A 16,864-nucleotide genomic window follows, 5' to 3' on the forward strand; every position below is an offset into this window, starting at 1 on the left:
CTGCAAGTAAGTGACAGAGAGAAGAGAGAGAGAGAGAGGGACAGAGAGAGAGAGAGAGAGAGAGAGAGAGAGAGAGAGGGAGAGAGAGGGACTATTTGTGTGCGATTGGCTTGGTCTGTCTTTACAGACTACGGATCTGCCAACCTGCACCTTTCCTCAGCCCTGCACACACACACACACACACACACACACACACACACACACACACACACACACACACACACACACACACACACACACAGACAGACACACACACACACACACACACACACACACGCACGCAGACACACACACACACACACACACACACGCGCGCGCGCGAGGTAATCCAAAGGTGTAGGCGTAGCGACAAAAAAATTGTTTTGATGCTGAGTTTCATCTGCCTCAGATACTTCCTTCTTTCCCAGAGCAGTTTGGTTTCCGCTAAGCCAAGCAACTCATAGCTCCTATAGAGGAGAGAGGAACACTCTGTCCTCATGGAGATGTCGGTAAGGCAGGCGGACAATCAGGTCCCTCTCACCCTCTACAGCCTACAGATGAAAGGTGAGTCCCTGAAATAGAGCTTATATGAATCATTTCAAAGCTAATATCTGAGTCTCACCCTGGGCTCCAAGCTGATATGTAGATTTATCCAGAGTGATGAAGGATGAGTGTCAGGGCCGGACTGAGAAAATTATTCAGGCCTGGAAATAGTGCAAAATAAAACCCATCAGGCCACTTTTTAAGCGGGGGTTCTGGGCCTCCCCCACCAGGAAAATGTAGGAAATCATAGGCTACCTACGATTAGTTCATAAACTACTATAGCAAACAATCCTAAAAGTAGGCAAAACTTGAAAAACATTAGGCTACCTAGGCTCATTAGCTGCCATCACAACTCCAACTTAACTTTGGTTTTGAGACTTTTTGACAGAAAAAACAAACTCCCAATATCGGACTTCCTCTTCCCTGCCTGTGTGCTGCAGTTTTTTAAAATAAAAGTCCTCTGCTTCTTATGTGTTCTATGTGACGGTCTGGTGATTTTCATATTCAGCAAGTAGCAAACTGAGCTTGTTCACCAACTTTCATGGCTATTTGAACTCTGAATGTTCCTTAGGATTAGCCTACAAACATACTACTAAATCAAGCATATCCTCTTCAACTATTATCAGATTTCACTGTATGACAAGATTTGAAAGCTGACAATCTGAAGTCTATATAATCTGTAAAAAAAGAAAAAAGAAGAAAAATAACCATGACCTACTTCTTGTATACTTGTTCTGTGGTCTAGTATGGGGGGGGGGGGGGGGGGGGGGCTAGCGGAAGCTTGATTAGATCACCAACATTGAAGCAACCAAAACCAAAAAGAGTGTATGAGGAGACAGAGTTATGAGGAGTTTTACACGTCTTTGAATCTGTCCAACGACACATGAATGCTGTGTACTGGGACACATAGTAGGCTATGTGTAATTCAATCAGGAGACTTGCTGTATAAACAATGATTTTATTATAATGATGATTAATGATCTTTACAGAATATTATGATGAGAAAGTTAGTTAGTCTTTGGAGCTTGACACCACAGGGAGATATCGAGATCGAGCTGGGTCAGCTCGAACTGCACAGCCATTTATACTCCCCTGTGGAGTCAGGATACTGGTGCTGGTGAAACCTCTTGATGACTGATGGATCAAGGAACTTGGCGGAGGCGGGGAGGTGGTGGGTGTGTGCCAGCCAGCAGGGTTTAGAGAGACTGAATGAGACACAGAAAAGCATATTTATGCCCAGCAACCATGTGATAGGCTGCCTAAGGGGAGTGCCACAATGTGATAGGCTAGAAGTGCAGGTGAGCAAAGGTGTATGAGGTGATGTGTTGCTATGCTATTGGCTTATGGGAAACTAGGAGGCAACCACTGATTATTCAGTTATCACCAGGAAGCTGACAGGTTAACAGGTGAGCAAACAGGAGAAGTGCAGTGACTGTGAAACCGGTGAGGATCAAGATCGTCCTGTCTGAACCTACGTTAAAACTCCATTTTCCAGAAAATGAAGAAATAGTTTCTTTCTTTCTTTTTTTGGGGGGGTGGGGGGTGGGGGGGGGACGGGGTCATGGTTTTTTCCTCATTAATACCAAGTTAATACAAGTTTAGGTTTTGAACTATCCATTCTAGAGCTGGGTATTGGTTAAAATTTCAAGAATCGATTCGATTCCGATTCACAAGGTTGCAAATCGATTAATTTCGATTCGATTTGATTTGATTTGATTTGATTCGATTCCGATTCGATCAATTTCAATATTGATTTGGTTAGTGATACCAAAACGTGTTTTTTGAGCTTTAACCTGAATTACATGACTGTCCAGTTATGTAACACAATTACATAAAAGTTAAAAGTTGCAGACCTGTTGTCAATTTTAATGGTTTTAGTTACACATATATTTACTCACCAGGTGGTGACAAAGGGTAAATAACAGCCTTTTCATCTGTCAATAAAGACACTTTCACAATTATGCACAGTGATTTGATTTCAGCCTATATAATTTCTAAAAGTAGATATTAATGATCAAACATTTCCATTCATGTAGCCTACAGTATTTATGTTTTTGTTTAAACTACAAACATAAATAAACGTCAACTTGAACTATATGTTTCAACTGCCACACACAGCATAAACAGGGCGGTGTGCGGTCGAAGACTTTGAACCGGTTAGCGGCGGAGATTCACCTGTGGGCGTATCCCCGTCTCCTGTCAGCGTCGGCGGTCTATCTGCCGGGACGGCTGAATTACGGCGCCGACCTGCTGTCTCGAGGCTACCCCCGTCACACGGAGTGGTGCCTCCACCCTCAGGTGGTGGAACAGATTTGGGCCAGGTTCGGTCGTGCCCGCGTAGATCTCTTCGCATCGCGGCGCGCGACGCACTGCCCATTGTGGTTCTCAATCCAGGAGGACAGCCCCCCGTTGGGACACGACGCGTTGGCGAACGCATGGCCACGGGAGGGGCTCTATGCGTTTCCACCGATCCCCCTGATCCGTCAGGTGTTGGACAGGGTGAGGGAACAGCGTCTCCGGCTCGTTCTAGTGGCCCCGTTCTGGCCCAGGCAGACGTGGTTTGCGGACCTGGTCTCCCTGGCGCAGGGCCCGCCGTGGGCATTGCCGGTGCGGGCCGATCTCCTGTCCCAGGTGGAGGGGGAGGTGTTCCACCCCTCCCCAGGCAGGTGGAAGCTAGCAGTTTGGCTCCTGAACGGGACCAGTTGCTAGCACAGGGCTTGCCTGACAATGTGGTGCGCACTATTCAGAGTGCTAGGGCCGCTTCGACCCGCACTCAGTATGCGTACAAGTGGCGGGTTTTTTCGCGATGGTGCACAAGTAAGGGTGTGGATCCAGTGAACTGCAGCGTGCGTCCAGTTCTCTGTTTCCTTCAAAGCTTGCTTGACGCGGGGCAGTCCCCGCAGTCGCTTAAGGTGTACGTAGCCGCGATTTCGGCTTGCCACATGGGGATTGAAGGGACCCCCGTGGGGGTTTGCCCTTTGGTCTCGCGCTTCATGAAGGGGGCGCGTAAACTGCGCCCGCCGTTGCGGTGCGTTTTTCCCAAATGGGACCTGGTTACGGTGCTGGACGGGCTAACGGGTCATCCGTTTGAGCCCTTGGACTCCGCCGATTTAAAGGTTCTGTCCTTAAAGACTGCGCTGCTGCTGGCCTTATCGTCAGGGAAGAGAGTCAGTGACCTGATTGCCCTCTCGGTACAGCAGGCCTGTATGGTTTTTGGGGACGAGGGGCGCAGGGTTACGTTGCGACCTAACCCGGCGTACCAGCCCAAGAATATTAATGCCAGCTATAGGTCTATGGTAATAGACTTATCGGCATTCTGTCCCCCGCCGTTCAGTTCGGGTGAGGAGAGACGTTTGCACATGCTGTGCCCCGTAAGGGCGCTCTCGGCCTATGTGGCTAGGACGCGCTCATTACGCATTACAGATCAGCTGTTGGTTTGCTTTGGGCAAAGGGCTCAGGGCGGACCCCTTTCCAAGGATCGCTTATCACACTGGATAGTGGAGGCGATCGCGTTGGCATACTCTGCCGTGGGCAAGGTTCCCCCGGAGGGTATCAAGGCGCATTCTACGCGAGGTGTTGCGACATCCTCTGCGTTGTTGCGTGGTGTGTCGGTAAAGGACATGTGTGCCGCGGCCTCATGGTCCTCTCATCACACTTTCGTCAGGTACTACAGTCTCGACGTGTCCGGTTCGCAGTTTGCGCACGCTGTGCTGTCGGTGGCAAGAAAGTAGTATCGTTGCCACTCTAATATGTCAGACGGTTAGGCATAAACGTTGCCATATGGCCGTGGTTCACCGGTGCCTTTCGGGTCGCCCTGTGGGGTGCTCCCGGCAGCAAGGTCGGTTGAATGGAGGCACTAGTGAGAGCTTGAGTTCGAAACGAAGTAAAACGTTAGGGTTGTGCTACAACCCAGGTTTTACGAGTGAGAACGAGAGCTCTCACTACCCAGCCTTGCTGCGTCGATGCGTCTCTGGGTGCGTCGGATCTCAGCTGGCTGGAAGAAATGAGTGGCGGCCCCTGGGCTGACTGGCCGTGACGTAGTCACGGGGGCGAGGTGGGAGGCCCAGTCAGCCCAGGGGGGCACCATGTCACCTAAAGGGGCGTGGTCAGGTTTTAATGTAAAGTAATTTTTGGAGCAAAAATGACAGTCTTCCATAATGCTGCGTACGCAGCGAAGTAGGCACTAGTGAGAGCTCTCGTTCTCACTCGTAAAACCTGGGTTGTAGCACAACCCTAACGGTTTGTGTCCCCTCAAATGTATTGCATTCCAACATACATGTCTCTTACACCATATCAATGTTCACTCTAAATGTCTTTCATTCAATGTCAGTGTTCATTGAACATGCCTTTCATTCACTGTCAGTGTTCATCAAAATGTCTGGCCCAACATCCCCCCGATGGTTGAAAGGGTGTGTTCTGGCACAGTCTTTAAAGCATCTCCAGGGCCATGCGGCCTGCGGGTGGCGACCCATTGGTTGCCTAGTCCGTGAGGCTGAAAGGAGCAAGTTCGTTAGGTCCTATCTGGGCTCATGTCCGGGCTGATCACCTGTGTCCGGGCAGGACTTTTCTCAAACTATTCTATCATTCTATATCACACAAACAATACATTCAGATTGTCATCCTATACTATATCACACAAACAATACATTCAGATTGTCATCCTATACTACATCACACGAAGCAATACATTCAGATTGTCATCCTTCAAGTTTCTTAGGCAGGGCCTGGGCCCGGTTCTCTGTCTTGGTCACTTAGCTCTTCGTTTTTACACGATTTGCATAAGGGGAAGGGAGAGAAGGAGTGTGAGGTAGTGGGGTTTCTAATGACCTGGTTACATGTTTGGTGAATGGGGGTCCAGTTGCCTTGGGGCTGAACTAGACTAGTTTGGTCCCTCGGGGGACCGTGTAGAACACCGTCTGATTCATAGGCTCAGTTTAGTGACCGTGTCATAGCGGTTGTGTGACAGTGTTTTCGCCTACATGTTCTGCGGTTCAATGATTGGTAGGTTGACAAGGAATCCTATTTCTAGATGCTGTGGATCTATGAAAATTGGGATTGCACTGCCAAGACTATATGCCAAGTGTACCTGAGAGGGCTAGGCCACGGTGGTCGTGGCGGATTTTAAGATTTGTTCAACCAGAGATAGGGAGACTAGGTAGGGGGGTATGTTACCCCCACTCAGACTGGTGACTGAGGAGGATATCTCCCTGTAGGGTCTTGTGTCAAGTCTCTGGTCACGTGCACATAGGTCTTGTCCTCTCGTACTATGCTGGTTAGAGTCTGTAAGGCATGGAGGTTGAGTCTGAGTTACTGGCAGTAGGGCTCTATGTAGCCTAGGTTAGTGGTTAGTGCATACTGGCGGAGTGAGTGGACATGCACCTATCCTGGCTACCCTACTAAGTCTCGTTCACTACCTCTGTGGTGGGGCTTGCCCCCCCCCCCCCTTTGGAGGTGTGTACGAGCTGTTAACTGACACTCCCAGTGGCTGCCGCATCAGCGCTGGGTCAGGTGCATGCGTCGGGTTCTGCACCAGAGTGTTGGTTGAACGATTGTCCAACTTAAAAAAAGGAGTGCCGCGCATCGTCATGTTTTGTTCTCTGTGCCGGGGCAACGGCTGGGAGCATGCCTGCCTGCCAGGCAGTTTCTGTCCTGGGCTGATGGCCAGGCGTATGGGAACATTTGCGGTTTGAGCGGGAACTGACGTGCGGGTTTCGTTTGCGGAGAATGCGGGGAGCAGCCGCTCCTGTTTGCACAGGCGGCGGTACAGCTCGGGGCTAGCGGTGGAAACGTTGCGTGCCGGCAGCGATGTGCCAGCTTCCTTGATGACAGCGACTTGTCTGTCTGTGCTAGGCTGGCGGCCAGGTGACGCCCATGGCTTTGGCGTTTGAACCTGAGCCCAAATGCGATTGCTGGAGCAGTCGATGATTGGGACTAGCCGGTCCAGGAGATCCTGGCCAATGAGAAGCGGTTCGGTATCGAGAGGGCTGATGTGAATGGGGTGGCGTATAGTCATCCCCTGGAAGGTGATGTCCAGCAGAGCATGCTCAGCAATGGGGGTTTGGTCTTGTGTGTAGCTGGTGATGCTAACATCACAAGGCTCGATCTGAAGTGGCCTATTGGTGGCGTGCATGGCTATGCAGACCTTCTCGAAGGTGTTGGCACTCATCAAGCTGATGGAGGCTCCTGTGTCCACTAAGGCGAGGGTGCGAGTGCACCCCCCTACCACCACTGGGGTGTAGATATGATGGGCGTTGCCCTTGCGGACAAGGTTGCCCATGAAAGTTAGGGTAGGACGGTTTGGTGAAGCCTGAGAAGGAGACTTAGGAAGGGATCTGGTTCTTCGGGGTCCCCTCCGCCTGTTGACAAAGCGAACTTTGGCAGGTGGCGGAGGTTCCCCCCCGCGTCATGCGACCGGGGTTTTGTCTGGCTCCGGCGGGGAGCCAGCTGGTTTGTCTTTTTCAAAGAACATTTTTATTGTGTCAGCTAAAGCGTTCAGTGAACTGGCTCGGTGAAGAGTTAAATAGCTAGCGTGTAAACACTCGGATTCAGTAATGCATGTATGAGCACAATTACAGTCAGACACAACAGTCACAGATTCATTTACAGTATCGTATCAGTCAATCATGTATATCTACGGATATATATCATCTAACTCTAAACAATTCTAAGCCCGGACTTGAGTGATCAATTCAGTCTTACTTTGCTTGCGCGCTCAGTTCTGCACACGCGGGTGCAGTGGTTTGTTATGGTCGGTCTCGCAAGGTTCCTCCGGCGTGGAGGGGGGATGCTCGTGTAGCGGGCGTCCGCTGTCCCGGGAAGGAAGGAGAAGAGGGTTGAGAGCAGGCAGTCGAACTCAGCTGGCCACGCTGGGTTTTTGGATCTGCTGTCGTCTCAGTGGAGGAAAGGGGGATCTCACAGCTCGCTTCTCCGGGTTGAAGGCACTCGCCTGGTCGAGGCGATGCGGGTCGGGTTCAGGATATCAAAGCTAGCTTAGCTCTGATGTAGTCTCGTCAGGCCTGGTTGCGGCCTTGCTGCTCGGCTGCGAGGAGGGGGGAAGGGCGGTTTGTCTCGAGCTAAACCACACGTCCTGTCGCGACGATTTGTCACTTAGAACTTCTTAAGAGAGGACCTGTCTGCAGCTGGAGCTGCGTAGGAACTGAAGATTTTGGGGCTTCAACCCTGTATATAATGTGAGGTGCAGGGCGTGTCTTTGTTGTGGTGAGGCACTCTGATTGGCTCACCTTATCTCACTTACAGACAGGAGAGTTGGCTGTCCTTTTGTCAATCTTCGAAAACAAAGGAATGGCTCCCTTCCCTGCTGTTTTATCATGGGTGTGTGAACTCAAATGGCCGGGTGCTTGGAATGTGGGGGTTTGTGTCCCCTCAAATGTATTGCATTCAAACATACATGTCTCTTACACCATATCAATGTTCACTCTAAATGTCTTTCATTCAATGTCAGTGTTCATTGAACATGTCTTTCATTCACTGTCAGTGTTCATCAAAATGTCTGGCCCAACATCCCCCCGATGGTTGAAAGGGTGTGTTCTGGCACAGTCTTTAAAGCATCTCCAGGGCCATGCGGCCTGCGGGTTGCGACCCATTGGTTGCCTAGTCCGTGAGGCTGAAAGGAGCAAGTTCGTTAGGTCCTATCTGGGCTCATGTCCGGGCTGATCACCTGTGTCCGGGCAGGACTTTTCTCAAACTATTCTATCATTCTATATCACACAAACAATACATTCAGATTGTCATCCTATACTATATCACACAAACAATACATTCAGATTGTCATCCTATACTACATCACACGAAGCAATACATTCAGATTGTCATCCTTCAAGTTTCTTAGGCAGGGCCTGGGCCCGGTTCTCTGTCTTGGTCACTTAGCTCTTCGTTTTTACACGATTTGCATAAGGGGAAGGGAGAGAAGGAGTGTGAGGTAGTGGGGTTTCTAATGACCTGGTTACATGTTTGGTGAATGGGGGTCAAGTTGCCTTGGGGCTGAACTAGACTAGTTTGGTCCCTCGGGGGACCGTGTAGAACACCGTCTGATTCATAGGCTCAGTTTAGTGACCGTGTCATAGCGGTTGTGTGACAGTGTTTTAGCCTACATGTTCTGCGGTTCAATGATTGGTAGGTTGACAAGGAATCCTATTTCTAGATGCTGTGGATCTATGAAAATTGGGATTGCACTGCCAAGACTATATGCCAAGTGTACCTGAGAGGGCTAGGCCACGGTGGTCGTGGCTGATTTTAAGATTTGTTCAACCAGAGATAGGGAGACTAGGTAGGGGGGTATGTTACCCCCACTCAGACTGGTGACTGAGGAGGATATCTCCCTGTAGGGTCTTGTGTCAAGTCTCTGGTCACGTGCACATAGGTCTTGTCCTCTCGTACTATGCTGGTTAGAGTCTGTAAGGCATGGAGGTTGAGTCTGAGTTACTGGCAGTAGGGCTCTATGTAGCCTAGGTTAGTGGTTAGTGCATACTGGCGGAGTGAGTGGACATGCACCTATCCTGGCTACCCTACTAAGTCTCGTTCACTACCTCTGTGGTGGGGCTTGCCCCCCCCCCTTTGGAGGTGTGTACGAGCTGTTAACTGACACTCCCAGTGGCTGCCGCATCAGCGCTGGGTCAGGTGCATGCGTCGGGTTCTGCACCAGAGTGTTGGTTGAACGATTGTCCAACTTAAAGAAAGGAGTGCCGCGCATCGTCATGTTTTGTTCTCTGTGCCGGGGCAACGGCTGGGAGCATGCCTGCCTGCCAGGCAGTTTCTGTCCTGGGCTGATGGCCAGGCGTATAGGAACATTCGCGGTTCGAGCGGGAACTGACGTGCGGGTTTCGTTTGCGGAGAATGCGGGGAGCAGCCGCTCCTGTTTGCACAGGCGGCGGTACAGCTCGGGGCTAGCGGTGGAAACGTTGCGTGCCGGCAGCGATGTGCCAGCTTCCTTGATGACAGCGACTTGTCTGTCTGTGCTAGGCTGGCGGCCAGGTGACGCCCATGGCTTTGGCGTTTGAACCTGAGCCCAAATGCGATTGCTGGAGCAGTCGATGATTGGGACTAGCCGGTCCAGGAGATCCTGGCCAATGAGAAGCGGTTCGGTATCGAGAGGGCTGATGTGAATGGGGTGGCGTATAGTCATCCCCTGGAAGGTGATGTCCAGCAGAGCATGCTCAGCAATGGGGGTTTGGTCTTGTGTGTAGCTGGTGATGCTAACATCACAAGGCTCGATCCGAAGTGGCCTATTGGTGGCGTGCATGGCTATGCAGACCTTCTCGAAGGTGTTGGCACTCATCAAGCTGATGGAGGCTCCTGTGTCCACTAAGGCGAGGGTGCGAGTGCACCCCCTACCACCACTGGGGTGTAGATATGATGGGCGTTGCCCTTGCGGACAAGGTTGCCCATGAAAGTTAGGGTAGGATGGTTTGGTGAAGCCTGAGAAGGAGACTTAGGAAGGGATCTGGTTCTTCGGGGTCCCCTCCGCCTGTTGACAAAGCGAACTTTGGCAGGTGGCGGAGGTTCCCCCCCGCGTCATGCGACCAGGGTTTTGTCTGGCTCCGGCGGGGAGCCAGCTGGTTTGTCTTTTTCAAAGAACATTTTTATTTTGTCAGCTAAAGCGATCAGTGAACTGGCTCGGTGAAGAGTTAAATAGCTAGCGTGTAAACACTCGGATTCAGTAATGCATGTATGAGCACAATTACAGTCAGACAGAACAGTCACAGATTCATTTACAGTATCGTATCAGTCAATCATGTATATCTACGGATATATATCATCTAACTCTAAACAATTCTAAGCCCGGACTTGAGTGATCAATTCAGTCTTACTTGGCTTGCGCGCTCAGTTCTGCACACGCGGGTGCAGTGGTTTGTTATGGTCGGTCTCGCAAGGTTCCTCCGGCGTGGAGGGGGGATGCTCGTGTAGCGGGCGTCCGCTGTCCCGGGAAGGAAGGAGAAGAGGGTTGAGAGCAGGCAGTCGAACTCAGCTGGCCACGCTGGGTTTTTGGATCTGCTGTCGTCTCAGTGGAGGAAAGGGGGATCTCACAGCTCGCTTCTCCGGGTTGAAGGCACTCGCCTGGTCGAGGCGATGCGGGTCGGGTTCAGGATATCAAAGCTAGCTTAGCTCTGATGTAGTCTCGTCAGGCCTGGTTGCGGCCTTGCTGCTCGGCTGCGAGGAGGGGGGAAGGGCGGTTTGTCTCGAGCTAAACCACACGTCCTGTCGCGACGATTTGTCACTTAGAACTTCTTAAGAGAGGACCTGTCTGCAGCTGGCGCTGCGTAGGAACTGAAGATTTTGGGGCTTCAACCCTGTATATAATGTGAGGTGCAGGGCGTGTCTTTGTTGTGGTGAGGCACTCTGATTGGCTCACCTTATCTCACTTACAGACAGGAGAGTTGGCTGTCCTTTTGTCAATCTTCGAAAACAAAGGAATGGCTCCCTTCCCTGCTGTTTTATCATGGGTGTGTGAACTCAAATGGCCGGGTGCTTGGAATGTGGGGGTTTGTGTCCCCTCAAATGTATTGCATTCAAACATACATGTCTCTTACACCATATCAATGTTCACTCTAAATGTCTTTCATTCAATGTCAGTGTTCATTGAACATGTCTTTCATTCACTGTCAGTGTTCATCAAAATGTCTGGCCCAACAATATAGACATATATGTTCAGAGTGCTCCAGACAGGTTCCCCATTTCACGTTATGCAAAGCTCAGCTCTATTAATGCCTTAATCTGCTGCTGTGAAATAAATGTTTTATTTGATTTTGAATAGTAGTCTTTCTTGTGTTGTTATTGCGCTTTTCAGAGGTTATTATGGTTAAAAAGTCCAGAAATAGGCATAGCGGGTATATAACCTATGTTTTACGATATAAAAAAAAAAAAAAAAAAAAAAAAAGAATCAGCCCCCTCCCCAGTTATAACCGCCCCCTAAAGCTTCTGGCATACTCTTTGCGCCCAGCCAAGCGCTTAGGCCGCGCGGCGATTATTACGTCATCGCACGGGGCGTGTCGGGGGGCGAGGCCTGAGCGCAGCGCGGCGCGTCCATGGAGATTTTTCTATCAGCGCATCAGGTTTTGCTGCCTGTGCCTGTGAGATCTCCATGGTAGGCTATCAGCGGATATCTGCTGTGATTGAGTCCTCACCGTCGTAAAGTCGCCTAAAAGCATGATGTTCGATTATAACGAACTAGTTGTGTGGCTTAGCCTTCCCAAATGTTGAGGATCGGTTTTTAGAATTTAATATATAGAATTGGGAACGCTACATTCAATTTCATTCAGACTGCCTGGCACTGATCGCCGCCATTTCTGGAGCACTCACTATGTTCTGTTTTGGCCCGCGCAGAGTGCGCGCGCCCTCCGTGGAGCCCCGCCTCCAGCGCGTGCGCGAAGAGTATGCCAGAAGCTTTAGTCATTTCATCCTAGCGCCGGCCCTGATGCCTGTGCTGGGTTTACAGGGTTGCATGTTCTTTTCACACTGAAATAACAGAGGTGTTTTAGCTCTGACAGCTCCATGTTTAAAGAAGAAAGTCTTAAACATGTCGTCGCGCTTCTGTCGTTCATTGGGTCAGTCAGTAAAGAAAAGGGGGAAGAAAAAAACCCATTTTGGACAAAATTCCACATGGCGGGGAGGGGCGGGGCAGACCATGCTGTGTGTTGTGGTTTGGTGCAGATTGGACAACATTTGTCGTAGCGAAAAAAGTGTTTTATACAAAATTCAAAATGCTGGGAAATCTTGTGGGCAGAAATGGGTGGGGCCTATATGGATGGATGCAGAATGAACAAAGGAATCCAGAGATAATGGCATTTTTATTCTGGCCCATACAGTGCAGAAGTTTGCCCAAAATGTAAAGTTGCTATTTATCTGGTCAACACATGGGGCCTGGTCTGGCCTGAGTAGTAGTGGGCCATTATGAACCCATCTACCAAATGTGGTTGCTCTGGGACTTTACATTGGGACATTACAGTGTGATGGATGGACATACGGATGGACGGACCGAGACCAATGCATATAGTCTCCCTGGTGGGAGACAATGCGATGCCCAACAGGGAGGGCCGTAACCAGAGTTCCGAAATAGGGGAGGTCCAGCAAGGGGAGGCGGAATTTTTTTTAAGTTTTTTTTCCCCTTTTTTAGCCATATTTAGAGTAATATATCATTTTAAATCAACATTAGGATTATACTGTTGTGATGTCATTATTCAGTATATTCTCTTTCATGTCACCACCTGCTCAGCTCTCCTGTCAACATAATTGTAACTAACAAACACAAACTGTTTTAGCCAAATTCATATCAAAATGACACCTACAAACACAGGTACACAACCCAAGCCGTACACAACACACAAAGTCATCATCGATAATAAAAAAAACATACAGAGGGACATTTATTTATTCCTGATAGGAACGATTGAAAAATAAAATAAAATATATTATGTTGTTTTTAACACATTAAGTGCCAGAGACGACCTAACTCGTCTTACATAATCCAGCGCTTAAGTGCCAAGGACGAGCTAACTCGTCTTACATAAACATTTTTTTTTTTTGACGGTGGGACATCAATCAACCCCTTTTACATCTTCGAGATAACTATTTGGAGCAAGAGCATGTGTGTAATCTATTTTACCGACCACTAAGTGGCGACAGAGACCGAGAGAAGTCACAGCCACGGGACCCAAAAGCAGCCGCCTCCCGCGGAAATGGCTTGGCGATTTTACAGTCAGAAGCCCGGACACACACACAGAACGGACAGAGATCTCTTCCCCCCAGAGCCGCGGGGGCAACGCGCGAACACACACACACACACACACACACACACACACACACACACACACACACACACACCGCGGGAGCAAGCCATTCAAGGAAATGGCTTGGCGATTTTACAGTAATCCATTTCAGACTCGTCCCCGCACGCAGGCAAGCAGGCAGGCAGGCACGCAGACAGACAGGCAGGCAGCACAACGCGCTTCTGACACGCCCGCTGTTAGGAGGAAGGAGGAGAAGACACACGGAGGGAGGAGTTTGAATGAGAGGGGTGTTTCCTGTTGTTATGGAGGAAATTACTGTTCAAAACTATTGTTTAGAATGTCTGACGGTCTTACTGATGCCAAAAATGAATGGTTAAAGTGACTGTTTCACAAAAAGCCATTTATCTCTGAATAAATTTCCAGACGCTGAAACCATGCTGTACTCAACGGCTAATATCTACATAACTACTAACTCTGCAAACTAACTCTTTTAGACAGAGAAAGCACACATTCTATTAGTTATTTTTAGATGATTGGTGTTCATGAATTCTTAACAGAAAAGAATCCTCGGCTGTTCTAAAATGAGCCAGAATCGTCAAAAACACCCCTGGCACAACTTACCTACAGGAATGAAAACATGGCTGGCATTCAATGTGTTAACTTTACACCACCTCTTCTTGTTACTTATTGGGTCATGAAACTGAAACCATGCATATAGCCACCTGCATACCTGACTTCGGGAGCTTGGCAATTGGCATCATGCATGATTAGCCAGTAGCATCCCAACGTGTCACACAGGTAACATTACTTAACACGTTCACTGCCAACGACGTATTACTCCGTCAAAAAAAATCCAACGGTTCACTGCCAATGACGTATTACTCCGTCAAAAAAATGGAAAAAAAAAATTTGACCGTGGGATGTGCATCTAACCCTTTTACATCTCTTATATAATTATTGAAGCCACCGAACGTTTACAACCCATTCCACCGACCCACTAAGTGGCGACAGTGCTCTCCCAGACTAGAGGAAGGCAAGCAAAAAGCAGTTTCCTCGAAGCCATTCTCATGAAAATGGATTGGCGAAAACGATTTCGTTTTCGCGCTGATTGCTGGCGGTGCGGGATTGCAAATTTGCATAATAGATTACGGGTGGAACACACTTTGAAACACGCAGCATAAATATGACCAGAATCGCAAAAGCTTCATCAAAGCTCTCAACCAAAACTCCAAGAAACGAGCGAGTCCATGCAGACTTCCTCAAAGAGCGGCCGCGCAGACAGGCACAGCAGCAGCAGCAGTGAGACTGGTGACGCGAGGTTACAGCAGCAGCAACGAGCTTGTGACACGGCCGCTGCAGCCAAGAAGACACACACGGAGGGAGGAGTTGGAAGCAGAGGGGGGTTTCCTGCTGTTATGGAGGAAATTACTGTTCAAAACTATTGTTTAGATGTCTGACGTCTTACTGATGCCAAAAATGAATGGTTAAAGTGACTGTTCTATCGAATTTCACAAAAAGCCGTTTATCTCAGAATAATTTTTCTGACGCTGAAACCATGCTGTATTCAACTGCTAATGCTTACATAACTACTAACTCTACAAACTAACTCTTTTAGACAGAGAAAGCACACATTCTATTAGTTATTTTGAGATATTGTGTGTTCACAAAATCTTAGCAGAAAAGAATCCTCGGGTCTTGAAAGATGAGCCAGAATCCTCAAAAAACCCTCTGGCAGAACCTACCTACAGTAAAAAAAAAACGGCTGGCAGTGAATGTGTTAACAGACAGACTAGACACTTACTTTCTTGGTTGTTGCTAAAAAATCTGTCAGTGTCACTCACTGTCTGTCGTTCACTCGCTCACTGTCTCGCAGCTCGCTCACCTTCAATTATCTCTATTACGCGGCGTCAGATGACTTCCTGCCTGACTTGCCTTTCGTTTCAAAATAAAAGCGATCCCGTGTTTTTCATGCTTTTCCATGCAGATTGTTTTATTTTTTTCTCTGAAATATTAGGGGAGGTCCGGACCTCCCCGTCCTCATAGCTAGTTACGGCCATGCCAACAGGTTACTGTAGGTAAAAGGCCTTTAAAAGCCTTCTCAGAGAGAGGAGAGTAATCATATCTCACAGAAATCAGACCACAGTCAAAACTGACGGACATGTTTTTCATCTCTCCTGCATTGCAGTTCAGTGAGTGATCCAGTTAAAGTGGAAGTTGTTCATTTAGCATAAATGCATGTATTCACTCTTGTGCATCAATATCGTGCCCTCGCAACCTCTCGTTTTGATCATTGAGAATTGCTGGAAATCATCAGTATCTATTAGGGGTGTCACGATACACTCAGTTCACGATACGATACACGACATTGGGTTCACGATAACGATACGATACAATATTTTAACAATACTTTTTTGCGATCGATTTGTAAGTTGAGGGGGCATCCTCCACGCTAATTTGAGTAATTTCACCATTTTCATCCTCCGTGTCTGTAACGTCCCTCGTCTGTTCAAACAAAGCAATGAAAAGGAGAGCGAGCATGCAATCAGATGCAGATCAGTGCCACCATGTTCAGCTTCTTTTTCTCGCAATATGAGATCTCATCTCAACTATACATATTGTCACGTTTTGATATTGTGATATATTGTGGGACGATATATTGTGACATCCCTAGTATCTATTGACTCAACTGGCAAGGTAACTTTTGAGAGGAAAGGAATTCAGCCAATGTTCACACATCGTTATCTATGTTAATGATGTTCTGCAGAAGCTGATGCCAATCACCAAGCATCATTGTGCAACATTAGGGGCTTTTGGTTGGGTATGGGTTCAGACCACAGGAGGTTTTTCTAGTGAGGCAAGGGAGGAGCCCCCTCCCTTCTTTTTTGAGAAGAAAAGGGAGAGTTTATAAGTTTATATATTTCTAATAAATATACCAAAATATATTTTCTCCACTTTGAACTACGGTAATTCCATTATTGAAAATGCTTTAATGGTGACACCTGCAGGCCAGGGAAGGAAAGGGTAGTCTCTAGAGTACGGAGGACTGCCCCGCCTCCACAGGGGCACGGTCCATGCGGGCAGGGTCTTATGCCGTGTGTCATGTGTGTGTATGTGCTTCAGTATTTTTCATGCTAACCTATGATTGGTTAAACAGATAAGATTGCGCAACAGTGGAGGCATGCAGGCCTTGTAGGAATGCCTCCCTGCAATGATTGACATCAGCCCTGACCAATGAGAACCAGACTCAGGCAGGTGGGCAGGGCTCAGGACTGCCGCTGCATCCAGTCATCAGAGCTACAGTAGCGTTGGCTCTCTGGTCAGTGGTCATAATGTGACCAGCTAGCTAGCTGGCCAAAGCCATGACAAGAGTCATGCAAATGGGATTAAATGTGTCAGTCCATGGTTTGTATGTGGAAGATACAGCTACTTTCAACTGCAGCAGACAAGTGATCTGGCTGCCTACTAGTTAGCTACTGTGCTAAAAAAGGAAGAAGCCTGGTTTGATAAGTAGCCTCTAGGAACGCCCACAATAGATGCTGGGTTAGCCTGGGGGCGGGGTCAGGGTGGGGTAAATTCCCTCGTTCTATCCATTCAGCAAA

At 48.6% G+C, this 16,864-nt stretch overlaps 1 protein-coding gene across 1 annotated transcript in view; it reads left to right on the forward strand.

Moving 5' to 3' along the window:
• Window positions 1-254: 254 nt before the first annotated feature.
• Window positions 255-16,864, forward strand: part of LOC310795548 (uncharacterized protein) — a 54,578-nt gene continuing 37,968 nt past the window's right edge. Inside the window, exon 1 of the mRNA XM_083657615.1 lies at window positions 255-543. Coding sequence (XP_083513741.1) covers window positions 477-543 — 67 coding nt within the window. The 5' untranslated portion in view covers window positions 255-476. The remainder of the gene's footprint in view (window positions 544-16,864) is intronic.

This window comes from Poromitra crassiceps (genome assembly GCF_964638095.1).
Source record: "Poromitra crassiceps genome assembly, chromosome: 21".
NCBI classification, from domain to species: Eukaryota; Metazoa; Chordata; class Actinopteri; order Beryciformes; family Melamphaidae; genus Poromitra; species Poromitra crassiceps.